This window comes from Oryzias melastigma, linkage group LG20 (assembly GCF_002922805.2).
Source record: "Oryzias melastigma strain HK-1 linkage group LG20, ASM292280v2, whole genome shotgun sequence".
Classification (NCBI taxonomy): Eukaryota; Metazoa; Chordata; class Actinopteri; order Beloniformes; family Adrianichthyidae; genus Oryzias; species Oryzias melastigma.
The window spans coordinates 24268936-24290148 of NC_050531.1; the positions used below are offsets into that span (position 1 = coordinate 24268936).

Here is a 21213-nt window from a genome sequence, read left to right on the forward strand (position 1 = left end):
CTCAGGTTTTATGTATATATTGAGTTCAAACATGTTATCAGTGTTTTGCTTTAATAAATGGGCCTCAGTGAGCAAATATTTTGAGTGTTTATATATCTGCAAATAGCTTTTGAAATACTTGATAAATGTTTTATTAAATATATGTTTTAAAGCTTTAAAACATATTTTTTTAATACATAAAACAGAAAACTTTTAATACGTTTTCTGTAGTTGATTCAGATTACCTCATTTGATTTAAGTCTTGTTTTAATGCCAGAAACAAATGAAGGAGAAAAGCTGCATGATTCATTAAAGGATATTGTCTTTATTTTAGTTAGAATGTAGCTTAAAGACCTCAAGTTTAAAGATAATGACGGTTAAGATGTGTGTTTTACATCCAGTCGCCGCACGAACCGATTAGTCGACTAATCGAAAAAAATAGTCGGAGATTGTTCGACTATTGAAATAATCGTTTGTGGCAGCCCTACTGCCGATACAGAGTCCCGATCCGATACTTTTATAAGACATTTAAAACAGGAATAAATTGAATAAAGAGATTTGTGTCGTCCCTTATTTATATTTCCTTAACCTTCTTTTATCATTAAAAACTTAAATAAAACACTTCTGTGAAGTAGCTTTAATAAACAAGTAAAAATACAGCAAATATAAACTAGGAAAAAAATACAATTTTCTTGTTATATAAGTGATAATTAGTCATGTGAGAAAGTTTAGTGACTTTAGCTTTAACATCTTTAGAACTATTGAACATTTTTAATCAAATGTGATTCCTGTCCTCATTTAAAATTCTTAAAAATAAATTATGACTTTGTTTTAGCATTAAATTTGATGAGTGTTCATGAATAGCTGATATCATTTATTTGAAAAAAGAAAGAAAGAAAAAAAGAACCATTTATTAGTTTCTTTTTTTTAAAAAGACTATTTGATTCTTTTTTTAAGTTATTAAGACATTATATTTTTGGTTTTATTACCACAGTAATTATTTTTAATAAAGTTTTGTCAGATAAATAAAACAGGCATATCAAAGGACAGCTCAGGTCCTAAGGAGTTAAATCACGGCGCTAGCATTTAGCAGTTAGCAGCTGCTGTTTAGCCGTCTGTCTGTCTGCAGCATGAAGAGCTTCACATTAAAAAGAAACAGAAACTCTGTCTTTTTCTGTTAAAATGCCTTTACATTTACGTTAAGACAAACCAGTAGAGACACTTGCTGTCAGTTTAAAAGAGTTATTGATCCCAGAAGTCTGAATCTGGGATCATATCGCTAGCTTGACTGAATTGTTTATATTAGCGTCCTGTTTACACTCCTGCCGTTTTCTGCTGCGTTTTCTGGCATTGACATTTTGTGATCTGTTCATGACATGCAGACTTCCAGTGGGGTATTTATCCAGAATAATAGGCCTGAAATATAAAGTGCTGATCATAATAAGAATAACTGAAATATCCAATATTGATCGGGGGACTATGTCCGATTTTGATCGAGTCATCAACCGCCCGATCGGGCCCGATTTCCGATCAAGTGATCGGATCGGGACATCCCTAGTATGTACTGTACATATGATAACATTGTAATTTCCTCTATGTGGGATCAATAATGCTTTATTCTATGAGGGCAAGGAAATGATGTATATTTGGTGGTTTCCTACCCAAGCCCTGCGCTTTTCTTGACTGAAATGTCCCGAGTGCTCCAATTACCACGGGCACCACTTTCACGTTCACCTTCAATCTTTCTCCAGTTCCTCTCTGAGTCCCTGGCATTTCTCCAGTTTCTCATGTTCCTTCTTCTTGATGTTACCATGACTTGGTACTGCCACATCCACCACAACGACTTTCCTCTGTTCTTTATCCACCACTACAATGTCTGGTTGGTTCCATTACCATCCTGTCCGTCTGGATCTACAAGTCTATCAGGATCTTTGCCCTCTCATTCTGTAACACTTTCAGAGGTTTTTTTTTTCATTTTAACCTTTGGGGTTTTGAGTACATATTCTGTATATTATTCCAGCTATTTGGTTGTAGTGTTCCATGTGTGCTTTGCCTGCCAGCAGTGGTGTGCTGGGTTGTTTCAGGATGCTGGATCTCTTTCCACAGCCTACACTATAGCCAATTAGCAATCTGGTCATCTGGTTTTGTGGACATTGGTCCAATGACACATTAGAAGAGTGAATTGTGATTGAGGCTCCTACAGGTGGAGATACATGCAAGCACACGTGGAGATTTTTGTTTTTATGTGATAAACCCTTCTCCCCGTTTTGTTTATGTAGTTTCAGGCATAGTTTTTCTGCTTCTATCAAGGGTTTTTCACACAATTTTTATGCAGTCCTGGTTCTAATCACATTTAGCAGTCTGCTGATGAAGCGATGTGGGGGAGGTGGACACAGTGACAGCTGAGCACTGCAGTAAGTGCCAGGCTTGCTGATGGTTACCATGGCGCTCAGTCTGTTTCTGCCACCACACAAGCTCCCTTTGGGAGTTTGTAGGTATCCTACATATATGTTCAGATTTCTGCTCATAATGTAGAAGTCTAACAGCCTCCCTTCTTCTGAAAACCAGTGTTGAGCACCACAGTCCTTTCTCTTTGCTTGTGCTGATGAAGTGTGGGACCATCACCCATTAGTTAGTAATAATAGTAATTCAAAAAGGTTTTATCCTTAGAAAATTCACATAAAAATATGTTGTTCAAATATTATATTTGATTGTCTCAAGCTGTTATCAATGGAGACGATCGAGAGTTCAATATTCTAAAAACAATATGATTCAGAACTGTTCCAGTCTGAACATCAAATCCAAATACTCCATGTTTTGGGGGTTTATTTGTGCTTTTAGAAGTGTAACAGGGAAATAAGGTTCAGTCATTGCAATCTTCCTATAAGTGAACATTGTAGCATTGTCAAAGAGAAGTTTGTCTAAATCTTTGGCTTATCAAATGATCTGCGTTATTTTCTTGTCTTTTCTCTCCATGATGTCTAAAGCTCTACTGGCCTATGAGTCATAGGATTTTTTTAAACCAAAGTGTAGTCATTTTTTTAATGTGTGGCTTTAATGCATGCACAGATGTTTCAGTACAAGGTCACCTGAAAAGGGAGTGGGGGCCCTAATTAAAGGTGCACTTTACGCAGACACGTGAGGGAAACGAGTCATTGGCTAGAGTTTGTAGAGGACAAGTACAACCCGACTGTCTATTTTTGGGGGGATTTTGGTTTGGTGTTGGCTATACTGGGGCAGATCTGCAGTTTTCTATCTAGGCATCTTATGAACCAGCTAAATCTGTTTTGGCTAACAGGTTTGCTGGAGTTTGTAACTGCTTTTGTTGGGCAATGCCAGGCAGGTCACCAGTCTATCGCAGGGCCACACATGCTCATACACACACACACATTTACATCTAGGGGCAATTTAGGATCATCAATTGACCTATGAACCATATTTTTGAACTGTGGGAGGAAACCAGAGGGCCTGGAGGAAACCCACAAATGCAAGATTAGAACATGCAAACTCCACACTGAAAGAACCCAGCAGGGATTGGAACCAGAACGTCTCACTGTGATGCAAGACTGCAAACCAATGCACCACTGTGCAGCCCCAGACATGAGGTTTGCTTTCTTTACCTTGAACTTTAACTGGAACTTAAAGGAAAGAAAAACAATACGGCCTGGGAGACTGAGGATATGTCATTGCTCACTTCCTTTGATCAAAATATAAAAGAATTGAAAATCTATGGCAGTTTGAAGAGTAAAATCGTATTTTCTTTCAATGGTTCAAGTCGGTCTCAGTCCAGTACTCGAGGCACAGTTTTAATTCTGTTTTTGTATCAGTCTGTAAGTACTGCCTATCAGTTCAAACACCAATCGGAAAAGGAGATCTCATGGGATTTTGCCTAACACTAATGTATATATTTTTCTTCCAAAATAAAATTTAAAAGATAAGTTTTAGATGAATCAAGAACACAAGGTCACATTTTTTTTATCATGGATTCTGCTGTGAATATGAATATGATCTTTTCTCTCTGCACTCACCAGATCTTTCCCAAGTTCCTTCACATCAAGCTTTTCAAAAGGTTTTATCGAGGAGCAAAAAGTATTTAGTCTGCCACCAATAGCCCAACGGAAGAACACATAAAGAAACCAAATACACAGAGGCCTGCAATTATAATCATTAATACATTTAATCCCTTTATGTCACTTATTCACAACATTCTGTTTAATCCAGGAAAGGGTGTTATAGAGGATACGGGTCTTATTCTTTCAGCACGACATTGATCCTAAAACACACCACCAGACAATTCAAGACAAACTTAGTAAAACGCATTCAACATCCTGAGTGGCTTATAGCCAGACCTCAACCTCATATAAGACCTTTGGAGGGAGTTGAGAGTTTGTGTTGCCTAGTGACAGCTTCAAACATCCCAGCTTTAGAGGAGATCTGTAGGGAAGAATGGACCAGCAGAAAGAGCGTGAAAAACCGAGCGAAGAATTACAGACAGTGGTTGACCTCTGTCATTAACAGCTAAGGGAATACAGTGAGAAACAGACCGTAAAAGGTGAACCACAATATGAGGGGACACGGTGTAACAAAGAACTGAGAGGAACTTCAGTTGTTGACCAAAAACTTTTCATCTACCGTTGCAAATAAATAAATAACTAAATAATCTTTTAATGTCTGACAATATGATCTTTTCTCTCTGCACTCACCAGATCTTTCCCAAGACAAGACATTCAACTGTTGAGTAACAACATTAACCTTATTGAGTTGTTTATTATTGTGAGTTTATCTGAGAGCAAGCACAACTGATCCATGCCTTTGCTTTGATGAATAATAATAGAAATAATGATAATTTTAAAGGTAAAGCATCTGGATGGTCAACAGCCTGGTACTTTGAAAGAAACATCAGTCCGTCATGCAGATACAAAAAGAAAACTGTACACAAAATATGACAGCCCACAGGTTAACACTAAAAGCATCAAACACTGCTAACAGGATGAAGAACATCAGCATTCTGGAGGAGACACTTTAGTCTTTCAACTATTTCTCTTGTCAGAAATAATACTTATATCTGCAAAATGCGAAAAAAGCTGCTATTTTATTTGACAAAAAGTATATTTTATAAGTGACTAAATTTGCAATATGAATATTACCAGTCATATTTATTAGAATATATATTATTCAAATGTACTAGGAGATTGCAGAAAAAAGTGCTCCCCGTAGACTGGAAGTGTGTTGTCTATAATTAACATGTTTACATAATTTACACAATAATTTTGTTTTCCTTGCTTTTCTAGCTATGAAATAAAAGTTTTAACGCAAAACATGTAATGACATTTCTGAAATATCCTTATTAAAATATGTGTCTTCAAATGCTGCCTCTGCAGGAATGGAGGGAAAAGGAAAAACAGAACCAGAAGGTACATTTTCATCCACATGCCTCTAAGCTGGATTTTGAAAAATCTAACATTTCTCAAAAAACTCCGAGCACCAAGACCCCCGAACACCAACAACTAGGAAAAGACAGCCAGCACAGCATCAATGACAGTCCTCTGCTCTGAGCTCTGCTGCATCCCTCCGTTCAAACCCACACTAAACCCTCGGATCCCTTCAGCTCAGCGGCTGAATCTTTGAAGCAGTGTTGACGGACACTCTGCAGAGGAGAGTCTGTGCATGTGTGAGATGAGATGAGCGAGTGGACCTACCTGAAACAAAGTGGCAGGCTAATGCAAAGTCCACTGCTGTGTTTCTGAGAGCATCCCTGTGCTGGCAGCTCTGCCTCGCTGCTCCAGCATCTGATTGGACGGCTGCTTGAAGGAGGGAGGTGGGAGTCCACTGGAGGCAGCCAATATTTGAGCTGTCTCTGATGAAAACCTAATCTGGTTCTCATGCTTGCAGTCCCCCAGCAGGGCTGATCTCCACCACCTGCTCGTGTGTCAGAGCTGCGTCAGAGGAGCAGACGGGTTTTTTGGAGGGACATTGGAGAACACGTTGTTGTTCAGGCAACACTGGATGAAAACATTTTGAGTTTTTGTAATTCTATATTACGATTTGTTTTAATATAGTAATAGTCAGACACAAAAACAATCTTTGTGAGGTTCTGGATCCTGCAGCAGCTCTGTAAGTTAAACTGGAGGCAGGAAAACCAGTCCTTGTGAAACCACGATTTCTGAATTGTCCGGCCTGTTATCTGTGAATTCTACATCTGATGTGGCGCCGCCTCATCTCAGGTCTGTTCATTCCAGATCTCTTTGGCAGTTAACCACATTTGGCTTTTTCATCAGGCTGATGGGAGCTCATATCGTGGAGAAAAGATTTATTTGGTCCCTTTTGCCTGAGAGACTTACTACTTTGTGGCAAAACTCTTATCAGCAATAACAGCAGTCATAGTTGATGAGGAGGTTTATGCACATACCAGGAGGAATGTGTGTCCACTCTTTTTAAGGCCCGGTCCCACAGGTTTTGACGCCCTATCACAGGGAAAAAATTCTGGAAAATCTGCCACAACCACTTAGACGTGCTACCTTTTGGTCAAATTGATTGATAAATGCATTTTAGTGGAATAGCAGTGATACAGACGCCAGAGTCCATTCCACTGCTATAGTACTGCTTAATCGCATGTAAGCACATCCTCCCATGGCAACACCAACAAGGGGTTCACATGCACACACACGTGTTATTTTGAGGCCAAGTTACCACTGCTGCATCGTGTCTAACTGCAGCCGTTCTACTGCCCAATCATGGATTAGCGTGGACGGAAAATAGCCACTCCACTGCCTAATCACGGGTAAGAATGGCTCGTCGTCGGCTGAAGTGCGGCAACTCCTCGCCTTGAAAAGCGGAAACCTCAGGTGGATTCTCACACTTGCTCTCTGGAATTCAAGACAACAACTTCCCTCAACATTATTGCATTTTGCATTTAGGTGGACTTATTTTGATTTATTGCACCGATCTCGCACTGAAACTGCTGTTGCACTGCTGTTCCACGGCCATTGCATGGTGGTACCGCTGGTACCGCACACAGTCACCCGTGGTCTCAATTTTTGGGCAGTTCTAAACATTTTTCCGTGTGTAACGGCAGCCAAATTTTGTACCGCGTGTACATCCGTCTATTCTGCAGCCACATCTCAGCCGTTGCACTACCAGTCCACTGCTAACAGCGTCTGTACCACGGGGATGAATTTTTAAGCCAGTAGGACCGGATCTTAATCCAATGATTTCTAAATCATTAAGATTTGGTGGCTGTCCCTTGGCAGCTCTAAGCTTTAGCTCTCTCTATAGGTTTCTAAAAGACAGCGGTCTTGACTGTCTGGACTCCAGTCTAAGGGAGGGTGAAGGTCATAACATACTCCTTCCCCATCAGAAGGCACTCTTGCCAGGTAATCTGGTAGAATCCTCTCACCTGTCTTGCTGCCTGGTAGGGAGTTGAAAGAGCCGACTCTCAAATGATGGGAGCCGATTCTTTACTTTTTTTTACCTGCTGGTTCAGACCTTATGTGAATTGCAATCATCCATACGGCAATGCTATAGACGCCATCTGAGGTCCTGCAGCGTGATTTGAGCATCGGGCGCAGCATGTTGGTCTGGCAGCAGCCCAATTTGAGCAGCGCAGCTCAAATATCTGAACATTGGTTCATGCGGGCGGAGACTCAGGGCTGCTCTGGTGTCCAGCTGCAGCAGAAGACAGAAGAATTGGACTTTCTTCATCACCACTGGAAGAGAGCTCAGAGCTGCAGGACACTGCTGCACAGCTGCTCAGTTTTAACACAGACTGTGAGATGTGTGAGGAGCTGCAGCCTCAAAGTCTCATGGACTCAGATGGAGTAGCAGTGGGTTCAGGTTCGAATCGTTCGGGCTGTCGCCCGGCGCGGCAGTTAAAAAAAAAAAAAGGGCTGGTTTGACATTGGTTTGACTGGTATGACACCAGCGAATTAGCGCTTCCTGCAGCTACACGTGCTCCTGTCAGTGGGGGGGTCATTTCAACTGTGGGTCACCCCCAAATGAAGAGGACGGATGGGGAGGAGGTGAAATCTACTATATAAATTATTTTAGAAGTCAGTCATACCGTTATGTAACACACATTTTAATACAGATATATAAAATTCATGCATTATTTTAAATTAATGTTTGTGTGAAATGGCCAAATAAAAATGGAGAAGACAAAACGTGTTGAGGTGAGGATTGGTATAATCGACGCCTTTCAGACTTCTGATGATCTGATTTTTTATCCATTTTCTGTAGTCGTTTTGAAAAAGCTTTAGCGACAGAAATGGCACCGAAGTGGACCAAGGACAGTCCTTTTCATCTTCTCTGGAACAACAGCTCTGTCTCACTCAGCTGCCCGCCTCTTCAGACACCCTTTCAGAGCAAACCTGCAGTCTCTTTCATGCAAAGCTTACCACACAAATGAGCCGAGGTCTGGACTTTGTTCCAGTGCATATCTTGTCTCTAAAATGATCTTTTACTTTCATATTCAATTCATGCAACCTTGTTTAAAATACAGTGACGGCTGTTGAACAAACAACAACCAAGGTGTTTCTCATAAATTCAGAGTACATATGCACCCTAAGTCTTTTGACTGGATCCATCTGCCCATTTCTAAACTGGTTGAGATCTCATTTGTGTTGCGGAAACCGACCCAGCTACTGAAGGTCAAACAGTTCCCCACTGCACTGAGACAACCACACACTCACATTCACATCTTTGGGGCAATTTAGTATCACCTGTAACGGATGTGTTTGGACAACATACACAAGGAGAACATCCAAACTCTTTGATCAGATTCACTGAGCATATTTATTTTGCTCATGTTGGTTTCCTCCTGAGTGAAATGATCTAGATTTCTCCTAAAGCAACAACAAGCCAGATGAAAGACCAGAATTCAAACTATATTACAGTCAGTGTTTGGTCCCTCTTCTGTCCTAACGATCCAGTTCTAGTGTATATGTTATTTTGTTCCTGTCCTCTGTTTCTCCTCAGTTGCATAATGCCATGCCCAGTACGACAGCTTGTCTTGAAAGTCTTTTAATGTGGTGGAGTTTCCGAGTGGGGTCTTGAGTGTAACACCCCCTGCAGTGCAGAAAGCTGCAGTTGGCTCACACCTGTCAGCATTGAAGCCTAACATTGCCTTGCTTTACAAAAAACGTGGGTGCAAATACACAAATCTCTGGTAAAGAAGAGCCAGAGTTTCAGATCCTGGAACATTTACTCATTTTTGAATGGTGCAAGGTGTGGGGGGGTTGTTGCTGGTAAGTATGACCTTTGCTGTGGATTTGGGCATCTAAGATCATGCATCTGTTCTTTCAAGTGCTATAATAAGTTCCTGAAAGAAGATGCTGTCTGAACCCTGAAGTCATTGCAAATGTTCTCACACATTTTTAAACACATAACCAAACATTTCAAGCTAATCTGTTGACATCCAGCAGTTTAACAATAAACTTGATGACAAAGTTGCTCTAGTAAAACGGAAAACTGTTCAGACAAAATTGTGCTCACCGTGGCATACAGTAGGAACTACAGTAGAACAAGGAGTTCTAAAATTTCACCAAAGAGGATCTAGACTTACAGGGAAAAGAAAATATTGATAAGGGTTATCAATATAGTTTATTTCAGTTTGACAGGCCATAATAAATACTTGAAATGGCAGCAGTTTACCCATCGCTGAACATAATTAGGGAAAGAGAATCTAAAGGAGAGCTGAATGAATGTGTCAAAAAACAAAATTCACCATCAACTATCAAATTCATTTCAAATATCATGTTGTGAATTAATTCCAAGAAGAACCTCAAGATATTTCTCATATAAACTGCTGACAAACATATTAACGCCAAATGCTTTAAAAATCCTGCAAGGAGACACTGGAGAGTTTTCTTCTGAGTAACACTGCAAATACTCAGAAAGGCCATTTTGAGCTTACTTTTCTTTATAAATGTCCTCCATCATTAGGAAAAAGGCCACAAAGACATTCTAAAAACACGATTTTCATCACAGGGAATCTTAAAGGTGGATGACCTCATGAAGGTTGCCATCAAAACTGTTCATTGCATCTGATCATGAGGCATCAGTTTGACAGCCTTCTCAGACAGAAACACCACATCTGTGGCCCTCTTCTTTGATTCCCTTTCATACTTTTAAAGGAATGTGGGGGATCCACCTGGAGGATACAAGTGTGGACTGAATCCTGCACCACTTTAAGACATACTAACTTAGGCAAGAGGGTTAGGCTAAGGTGCTGTGCAGAGGCGCTTCTATGATTTACAAGAGATTCAATAGTTCATGAAAGAAGTCAGTGTTGAAATTTAATTCATCAAAATGGATGCAGGACCTTCCATTCATGGTGGATGTTCCATAACTTTGACACACAGCTCCAAGAGTACAACAAAGTTGTCATACAACTTGACATAATAGACTTGGATAATGTGACTTGGAATTGAAGAGCAGAATCTCATCAGAATCTCCTACCAGGTTACCCCGACTTGACAGCCTTCTCTGCAAAATGGGATTGCATGTTTGAAACCACAAATCTTTGTGAGCAAGTTTTCTCTGCAATGAGGATAAATAAAACAAAGCTGCACTCAAGGCCCACACACAAGCACCTGAATCCCATCCTGAAGTTGACTGGTGTTGATGTACAGTATTGATGTGCTGATGAAAGTTGAAAGATTCCAAGGATCAGGAGTCAAACAAATAATGCTACTCCACCAGTGCTGCATGTAATGATAAAGTCCACCGATCTGTTTTATATCACCGAGGCATTGTGTGTCTGTGTAAATAAACAACAGGTGTTTTAAGATTCATAGAGATATTGTGTTTTTACTTTTTTGGACACATTATCATCAGGCTCCAGCTTTATATTTTATATCAATCATATTTAAAACAAAGAAATCAATCCAAAGCTGTTTTTAGGTTTTCATGGTGGTGCACCAGTAGGGTGGTCGACCGTTGATTAGATTACAAGTTTGATTCCTGCCTTGACCGCCCACGAGTCAAAGTGTCCTTGGGGAAGACACTGACCCCCACCTAGCCTCTGGTGGTTAAAGGTTAGCACCTGTGTTCTGCAGCAGAGTGTGAAGGACTGTGACTGTAAAGCACTTCTGGCTTTTGAGGAAGGTATAAAAGTTCTATACAAGTATATACCACTTAAATATACCATGATTTTACCCGTGCGACTCACTCAGGAATCTATTTTGCTCAAGGCCTGTTCGCTAACGTGAATTTTACTCCCTGATTTGGAGACCTGGGAGGCCATTGCAGGTGCTTGAGTTGCTCTGATGGACCGTGTGGGGCACTGATTTTTCTCAAAATATTCACATTTTCTGTGACATTAAATTTTGGTTTTGAGCTAAATGTAAGTCATAATCATTCCATTTACAAAAAATAAATGCATTCAACATATGTGTAAAGACTATTTAAAATAAATGACAAAAAACTATCAACCTTTTCATGATATTTAGTTTTCATGCATTTACTTTTTGAGATGTACCAGTATATCTCTTACAATAGTTTATTTACTAACTACATCAATCCACGAACTCTTTTATTATCCCTATGCAGTGAAAGTTTAAGTTTTATTTGATGTTAAACAACGTAGTTCTCTTTCATCACACAGAGGAACTGGAAAGTCGAGCATCATTATCGTGGACCTATGCTGTGAAAGTTGAGAACGTTTACTCTGCACTTTATGACAGACTAGACTCTCCATCTTGAAAGTGTCGAGTCAGTTACACTAAACTAGTGACTAGAGCAGGAAACAGATCATTTCTGTCCTGATAGTGGTCCTCTCCAAAACCCAAACCAAAAACTACTGACATCCAGAAATAACTATTTTGTATTATCCTCCTATAAATTGTTATTTCAATATGATTAGGTTAAAAAAATCAAATTTCCTTCATTTATTCAGAGGTAAGGCAGAACTCAAGTTATGAACTTGTGCAATGATTGGACAGGAGGTGACAGCAAAGCTATTCAAAGTCCAAGGCACAGTGAATAGAGAAATCAGCAAAGCAGGTTTGTGTGCTCCTGTTCTGAGCGTTTGGTTAAACAGAACTGACCCCCCCCCGCCTGCTGAGCAGAGCTTCATCTTCTCCATGTTGTTGTGCTTGGGCCTCCTGACTCCTCCCCTTCCTGTCCCTGGCTGTGGGGGCTCCGTTTTCCCGGCCTGTGGATGAAGGTTGGCTTGTGGAGCTCCAGGTCATCCCAGCTTGTGTCAGTAGAAATGACCGGGCCAATCTTGGCTTTGCCCACTTTAGGTTGGTAAATCTTACTTCTGTGTCCTTCTGGATGGTATGAGACGCACTCCTCAGTCTGAGGTTCCTTTTCAACATTTTCCTCATTATCTTCATCATCGCTGTGTCCTATAATGACTATCTCAGCTTGAACGTTGTCCTCGTGTTCATCTGCGTTCTCATAACCCATGAAGATCATTGTGATGGATTCAGACTGATGCTCCTCTGACCCTGTGTTGACAGAAACCGGCTGATGGTTCCTGAAGGGGCTGGGGTCTGAAGGCGTGGATTCTGGCTGTGAGTGGACAGGCGCTCCCTCAGACTGGACTGTGACGCACACTGGGACAGATTCTGTGGCGCTTGCTCTTGTTTTCATGAAGGTGGGTCCTTCTGGAATTGTGTCATCACAGTTTGGATTGGAAATCCAATTCCCATTAAAGGTTGAATGTTTGGTAATATCTGACAGTGGCAGCTCACTTTCATGCCCAGACATCTGAACTCTTGCAGGAGGATGTTGTGGGATTTTTGAAGGGGCTCTCTGTTCTTGGAGGGGTTGAATACATGGAGTTTCCTCTTCAAAAACTTGACATCCATCTCTACGTCTCTGTGTTTGTGTTCCACGAGTGGGCTTGCCGGTCCCTGTGTATGGAGCTGAGAACACCGGTTGGTGGTACTGCACCTCAGTGGGCAGCTTCTGCTCTGCTGCCTGCAGCAGAAGCTCTTCTACTTGTGTGGTCGTCATCTGTCCAACAGGGTCTCTGTTCACTTTGCCCCCGTCTGACCGCAGTGCAAACACAGACTTTCGCCCGTCATCAAACACCTTCAGACCCCTCTCTTGAATGGAGTTTGGGTTTATAGTTGCTGTGGAGACCACATGACTCCTGCCTGTTTGCTGGTCGTGTTCAACACTGATTTCTATAGCGAAGGTGGCTGTAAAAGAGAAAACATTCAAATTCCAGGATTTGACACACAAGACATTAAAAAGAAACAATCCATGAACATCAGATTGGGGTTTGTTTGAAACAGTGAGAGAATGACTGAGACGTGATCTTCAAGCTGCTGTTAAAGTGAATGGAGGAGCCCCCCCGCCCATTTTAGCATCCAGAATTATTTACTTTGCAGAAATGTTCTGCTGACCAAATGAAGCCAAATCCTTTCTAGAACATTCTGGCAGAGTGAGACTTATTTCCTTTAGAGGATCAGCCACACCTGTGATCCTGATCCTCAAGAACTCTGCTCCACTTGTTGCTCACCTGTCAGTGTTCTAGAATGCACTCTTCAGCTCTGCAGAGCCCTGAGTGTGACTAACAGAGTTTTGAATGAAGTGTGTGGGAGCAGAGAAATGTGTCATCCATGCAGGACCACCGTTCACAGACTGTCCCCTCACACGCAGGCACGCTTTCAATGAACACTTGTCTTACTGTTACAACCAATAGGACATTTGTTGCATTCAAATGCACTAGGAAGTTAGGTTTGTGACCACTCTAGTAATTTACACAGTGACTTTAAAGAGTGGAGCTGGTGTGTCCAGAGCTGAGGTCCTGGACTAAGACTGAGATCTGCTGCTCAGCATGAGTCATCTGCAGCTGTTCATGCCTTTTCACAGCAGCTCCACAAACGGACAGGAAAAGGGATTTCATCCTTCGTTATGCTTGACAGCAGCTCTTCTATATACTGATTAACAACATGCCCAGCAGCTGTTTTCTCCCACATTTTCAGAAAAACCCACTGTTTTTTATTCTATTTTACATGACTTCAAAACTAAAGTCCACAGACATGTATTCATTCACAGTAAAATGGAATTGCTCCACAATTATAATAAAAAAATAAAAAAAACGGTGTCAGTCATTTTTGATGCTTCCTCATCCTGTACCTGTTTTGGTTTCCTTGCTGGGCTCGCTCTTTGGAAGAGCGTTTACTTGAGCTGCTGGGATGAGGGGCAGCTTGTCTGGGAGTTGGGTGGATGGATGGTACATCCCAGCTAAGAAGAAAAAACAATTACAAGAGTTGTGGTAGTGCAAAGAATCTCAAATGACTCATCATTTCAACAAAAACTGAAGGACAATTTCAGCACGACCCTCATCTTTATCCCAAAAGCTCAATGATGCCAAAGTCGATGGACCTCTCCGCTTTGCAGCCAGCATCCTATAAACTACTTTGAGCTCACACACAGTCATTTACAGGATCTGTAATTCTGAGTCATTTATATCTGCCCTGAACACATTGTTGTAATCCCCCCTTTAGAAATGTGAAGGTTCTCTAAAATGAGTCTGTGTTCTGAAATGATCAACTCACATTTCAGCAAAAGTCTTCTGCTGTCATTCCCAACCAAATAGTTCTGGCTGATTCTGTGTTTTACTAAAGTGAAATGTTCCTTTGAGTTGTTTGATCTGTGGATCACATCAGTTCTGAAGATGCTGTCAGAGAAGATACAGCAAAGCTTGGACTGTGAAGGGAAAACCTGACTGCACACATGAGCAGGCTGTGGAGTGACTCACTGTGGCCTGAAAACACTTCAAACAGCCAGACTTTTCTAAAGAATGATAAACAGCTACTTTCCCAATGAGCACCTGAGATCATTAAACAGCTTTTAATGGAAAAATCTGTGAAAAGAAAAGAAATTGAGAAGTAATAAGAAGCGAGGGGTGAAGAGGTCTTTACCTGTGTGGAGCTCTGTGTTCAGGTCCTACAGTGGAGACAGAGTGCCTGTGAGTCAGATCAAATCCACCAACACCTGAGCCTGAAGTCACTCGTGTCCTCCAGTCCACGTTCAGATAGAAGCAAAGCTTCATGCGGGTTAGAGCTGTCACAGCGCCTCCATGTGGAAATGTGTGGCTGTGAAGCATCTCTGAGCGCACAGTCCTGAGTGAGTCTTGTTAGGAAGCCAGAAGAAGAGCCACAGGAAGCATCCATCATGCACTGCTCCATTCCAGGTGGGCAGTTATTGATCTGATGTGCATGTCAGGACGCCTGAACCAGTAACCACTGAAACGTACTCAAATGCTGATAATTGTTAAATCAAACTTTTACGGCTTCAACTCTTCTGGATCAGTTATCTGTCCCAGATGAGCCGAGGAACAAAGGTGGAGGTCCAAAACATCTCGTCTTTTGATCAGTATTGTTATCCCAATAAGAGCTTTGATGAAACTCCAAATGTATTATTCATTCATTCATCTTCTTGGCCGCTTCTTCCCTTTCGGGGTCGCAGGAACTCCAAATGTAACAAACTGAATTCAACTAATTTCTAGTGAAATAAAGTTTTTTCATGACTTAATGACTCCATTTGATCAAAAAAAGACTTGGATCTAGACAACATATCTGGAGTGAGCATTCTTCTACCCCAGAGGTCTTCAACCTTTAATGCTTAAAGAGCCAATCGGGCAATTTTTTAGTGGAGCCACAAAAGTCTCAATTCACCCTTTAGAAAAATAAAAGATTAATTTTTTGTTTTTGTTACTAGTATAATAAATATAAATGAACGGTTCTATTTTGTTTTGTCTTACAGAAATAAAGCATAAAATATATATCTATGTTTTGCTAAAGATGAGATAGTTTGTAACGTTTGACGGAGGTTCACATGACTTCCTCTCAAAATAAAAAACGCCCATGTGTCACATCGTTTGAATAAAGCATGGGTTAGTTTTCTATACGTTTTTTTTAACACTTTACAGATACTTTTTTAAAATGAAAAAGTATATTTTTCTTTAACCAGAGAGTCCCAATGGATGGGAAAAAGAGGCCCTGGAGCTGCAGGTTGCAGACCCCTGTTCTACACGCTCCAAGTGCCAGATCTATTTTATTTACAAGTGAAGCCAGACATTCCAGCTGTGTACTAATCATTCTTAGTGAAACACTGAATCATGCCAAGTATTTTATCAAGCACACACACTCAAACACACACGCACGCTGATGTTTTCATGAATTATGGTTAGAAAGTATGAAAATGATCCAGTTTGCAAAATGAAAGAAACATCTGCAGCCTCATTGCATGGATCATGAATCTACACGTTTTGGTGTTAAACCAACATGCAGTTCATCGGCAGGCAGTCACAGGTAAGAGTCCTACCCTGATGATCTCCTCCGCCGTCCTCTCCACCTCCTTCAGCCGTTTCAGGACCACCTCCTCATTGGCAGAGATGCTCAGTTCTTGCATTTCCAAAACTTCGATCTCCTTTTCGATTCTGTGTGAGCCAAGAAAAAGTTTTTTGGTAACATGTTTGAAACCTGTTCCTCTAGTCTAAATCGACACCGGCATGTGGAGATTCTTATAGAATCTTTCTAAACATATATTTCATATTTAGAAATGATCTTGTTGTTAAAGCAGCAGTTGTGTGAGTGACACCCAGAGAGAAAAATAAACTTTCCTCTGACTGTAAACAGTAACCTGCAGGTCAGTTCCCAATGTCTGTTTTCTGGCTTTGAGAGACACACAGGAAACGATTTTGTGTAAACTTCACTAGATAGAACTGTGGCGCCACCATCTGTTGATGACTTGCAGGTACACAGATTCAAGAGAACTGTAGGATTCTGACAATCCCCAGAATAGTGGAGACAGTTTTGAAGGCAGCTGCTTGTGTCTCCCACATTTTTCTGACTAATCCTTTTTTTTTTTTTCTGCAAAGCTGCAAAATAAAGACTGGGACACAGGGGCTCCCATGCAGAAGGAGCAGGCATCGGCAATAGACAGGAGGATCAGAAGTGTGCATGGAAGCTCTGCACATGCACAGCTCCCTCTGTTGTAAATGAAAAGGATGGGTCCAGGATGTCACATGACAGCTGAGGGCTTTGGAAGTTCTGTTGAGCAGCTGATGTATTTATATAATGTGAAAAGTTCCATTAAACCTCAGTCTTTTCGTCACATCAGCAGCTTTCTGACAAATACTATTCTAAAGATGCCTTTGTAATGAAGAATTCTGGCCTGAGAGAGGAGTTTTATAAATGTTGCACAATGAAAACAGCCTTGATTCTTAAAGCTCCACCCCAGATATTTATTATCACAGACTCCATTCTACTAATCAATCAAGTCAGAGTATGGAACGGTTAAATTTGTTGCCTTAAACATTGTCTTTTCATGTCACAGCAATTTATACCAAGCAGTCAGTCTTTTCTGATGCAAAGACATGAACAGAGACTGTTGGCATCATCACACTTTAAGAGAGTCCAAAAGAGAGGCAGATCCAATCCACAGAAGACACTCATCCTCCACAGTCTCTCATTTGTGTTGTAGGAACATACAGCTCCCCAAACGCGAACCATTAAAGCACTCCTACATGCCTCACTGACACCCAGTGGGCTATCAATGAGAAAACCTGCCTAAAATCACAAGAGGTAACCATGGAAACTGCAAAAGCAGAAAGGCTCATGAGGGGAAAGTGGCGAGTTTATTATGAATCAAAAAATGACAGTTGGAGCAGAAAACAATGGTGTTTCACTTAGAATAAAACCACCTTCTCTCTTGGTGGAAATGTTGGGCAGCATTTCAATGCCACTGCAGAAACAAATCTGTCTAAAGAATCTTTTTTAGCTGGAAGTCTGAAAGCTCTGCTGTCTTCCTGTCCCCTGGAGTAGATGGCTTTAGGATCTTTGTGTCATTTCATGAACTCAAATATCAGTCACATCTACACATATTTGTCAGGATTCTTTGACACCAGAGCTCCAGCGTTTATGGTTTTTGATTTACTGTAACTTTTGAACCGTTAACAAGATCCAGCAGATTCTGAGGGAGAACAGAAGCTCAATGAGCTGAAAAATTACATTACAGTATGCTAAAGATTTTGTGTCCAAGCGTCACCACTCAGGAGTTAAAGGACTGCTACATGTTAAGGTTTAAAGCTCCCTCTGAAGGTTATTTTACATTTATTGACGGTTTTATTCAGTTTATTTATGGAGTTTTTCTATAAAGGATTTAGGAAAATGCACTCGTTGGTTTTGTATTTGGTATTTTTACCCACCACTGCAGTGATTCTGCATGAAGTCAGGGTTATCGCAGCCTCTGCTCTGTTTATTCCCTTTTCTGCTGAGATGCCATTAAGTTCCCTCATCATCTCTTTTATTACTTTTTTCATTTTCATTTTAATTATTTCTTCATTACATTTCTGCTCATCTGCTGACACAGATGAACAGAAATGATTTCTTTGGGTCCAGTTCTCATTAAAGCTTTAAGTGCTGAGCCAGGCACGGTCCTGTGTGCTCTCATTCTGCCTGATCGGCTGCTGCACTGACAGGAAACACCTCCTCATGCTTCTCCCAAGTCTCAAGCTGGCTTTCTGCCAAAGTTCTACTCTTACACAGAGGCATCCAAGCTGTCATTCTGCTAAATCTTACGGTGGCGCTCTGACACAGATTCTCTGCACCCTTTATTTAATGGGGAAGTGCTCACTCAAATGTGTGTAGACTGTCCAGACCATGGTTTGACCTTATTGAGCGTTCTGTTCATTCTCAGTCTCCAGGACTACTAGGTTTTGCTAAACTTGAATGTGGGAGCAGAGCCCCAGCTCTGTCTCTGTGATGGTCCGTTCAGGAGGCAGACACCATCTCTGTCTTCAAGGTTAAACTCAAAAATAATCTCTTTGGATGAAGGTCATTATTCAAGATGGCCTTGAACGGAACTTCATGACACACCTCTTAAGATGCAGCCCCCCTCCCTTCTACAACCCTCTACAGGTGCAGACAGGTGAGGGTTGACCCATAAGGTGCATGTAAATAAGGCTTCACTTTGTGCCTGTGAAGCATGAGGCAACAGAGAAAAATCAGAGGAAACATAGATGTTGTGCTACCATGTGATAGAAGATGTATCAGTTACCAATAGCTAGTAATCTCTTCATTAACTTCCATGTACTTAGTTCCTAACATTAACCCAAATGGCTATCTATTAGTAGTAATGGTACATACACACCAAACACGAATCACGCGACAAATTAGGGTGCCCCGCCCCTTTTACAGCACACGGTGAATTCGCTGCTCGCCACTTGTCAAATAATGAGTTTCTTACACTGCGGCCGCATGTGGGAGGAGCTTCCAGCTCTGTCTGTGGATATCTCACTTAGAATGAATGGAAGACACAGATGATGTTGAGAAATAATGTTTATTTATTGTGAAGATTTCTACAGAAACATCAGTAATCATGTCTCCATGTTTAGATTATGAATATTATTAAAGATTTTCCTAGTACACAGGGCTGTGTCTGTATGACAGCTGCTTCTGCAATGTTTCTGTGTCTCTGTGGTTCAGCTTGAAGGTTCTCTGCTTCGTATTAATACGAGGGGGAAATTAGGAGACCTTTTTCCTTTTTTAATGTCTCAATGAGACCCAAACTGGCAACCCCCGCAGCATCTCTGCTGGCTAATAGAGTGACTGAGCTTCACCGCGGGAGTGAAAGCCTCTGATCTGTTGAGCACCGATTGGGTTTTATGTGGTTCCGGTGCCAAAGCGGTTCTTTGGTTTCAGTTCCTAGTCTGTGCTCACTTCGCTCTCCACCCCGCGCTTCTCATCGCGCTGCGCCGGTCGCCGCGGGGCTTCAATTCACCTCAGAGCGCGTCTGGACCATTGAATAACATTGGTGATTGCTGCTTCTGCTGCCAGAATCGTGTTCGGTGTGAAAGCACCAGAATCAAACTCCAATCTAAAAACAGATGCTTTATTTATAAGAACTTGTTGACAAATTGTTACATTGACTATAAAATACTTCATCCTAGATGATGTGAACATTTGATCCTACTTTCATATTACTTGGTGGAACAGTCTCTGCAGGAGTGTAATGCTTTAGACTACCTGAGGATGTTCTGCTGGAGCTCATCACTCTGCTGCTGCTCGCCTTCAGCCTGAAGCCTCATGGCCTCCAGTTCCTCCTCCGACTGCTGACTCAGACCGTCCATCAGCCACTGCTCCCTCAGGGCTTTTTTCTGTGGTTCAAATGAAATTCACCTTCACACTCCAACCTGCTGTCTTTGAAACACTTCGGACTGAAAACATCCCACTGATCTGTTCATCTGCTGTGAGTCCAAGATCACAGGTGGAAATGTTCATTCATTCATTCATTCATTCATTCATTCATTCATTCATTCATTCATCATTCATTATTTCATTCATTCATTCATTCATTCATTAATACCTGCATCCATTAATTAATTAATTAATTAATTAAATCATTCATTCATTCATGCATGCATGCATTCATTCATTCATTCATTCATTCATTCATTCATTCATTCATTATTTCATTCATTCATGCATTTATTTATTCATTCATTCAGGCATTTATTCATTCATTCATTCATTCATTCATTCATTCATTCATTCATTCATTATTTCATTCATTCATGCATTTATTCATTCATTCAGGCATTTATTCATTCATTCATTATTCAGTCATTCAATAATTCCTTCATCATTCATTCTTTCATTTATTCATTCATTCATTCATTCATTTATTCATTCATTCATTAATTCCTTCATCATTCATTCTTTCATTTATTCATTCTGACATATATTCACCCATTCATTCAATGGGTAACTGGTCAGCATGTTGGGTCACATTCATAAACATTATCTTTAGAAATTTCCCATCATAGTTTTTAAAAAGCACTGCAGGAAATATTTCTGTTGTATTCTTAACTCTTGTGCTATCCTAGGTATGTTGACATTGGGAGTGGTCAAAACAGAGCACGGGGATAACACGGTGAGGGAAATGCTGGCATCATTTGGTGAGAATCATAAGTCCAGAGTTTCCATTAGTTCTGGATTCTGCATCACTGAAACCCTCCCGTGCCCTATTTTTTCCAAAAACAAAATCAGCCAAAAAATCTCTGTAGTTCTCGAGTAGAGCAAGAAATCCAACAGGTGTGTCTGAAAGCACTCAGACCAAAGCATGGAAACAGTCTGAGTCCTTGGCAGCTGGCTTTGGTTGCAGGGTTGGGACATTGTGAGAGCCTGATGACTTCAGATGGTGCAGCAGAAGACAAGAGGGTGAACATGACTTCATCATATTTCTGAGATGCTAAAGTCGTTTTATCCAAAT

At 40.9% G+C, this 21213-nt stretch overlaps 1 protein-coding gene and 1 long non-coding RNA gene across 4 annotated transcripts in view; one reads left to right on the forward strand and one right to left on the reverse strand.

Moving 5' to 3' along the window:
• Nucleotides 1–14033, forward strand: part of LOC112139050 — a 32813-nt gene extending 18780 nt beyond the window's left edge. Inside the window, exon 2 of the long non-coding RNA XR_002917892.2 lies at nucleotides 12441–14033. This is a non-coding gene — a long non-coding RNA (uncharacterized LOC112139050). The remainder of the gene's footprint in view (nucleotides 1–12440) is intronic.
• The window catches only part of palmdb (palmdelphin b), a 43640-nt gene that overhangs the window by 11273 nt on the left and 11154 nt on the right, over nucleotides 1–21213 (reverse strand). For 2 of the 3 annotated variants that reach the window (XM_024261744.2, XM_036217479.1), the window contains exons 4-5: nucleotides 19968–20098; nucleotides 16264–16378 (exon numbers count right to left, since the gene is read on the reverse strand). In XM_024261744.2, coding sequence (XP_024117512.1) covers nucleotides 16264–16378; nucleotides 19968–20098 — 246 coding nt within the window. Of the gene's footprint in view, nucleotides 1–9557; nucleotides 13128–14070; nucleotides 14179–14858; nucleotides 14884–16263; nucleotides 16379–19967; nucleotides 20099–21213 lie in introns of those variants that run through there. The other variant, XM_036217480.1, reaches the window with a different exon arrangement.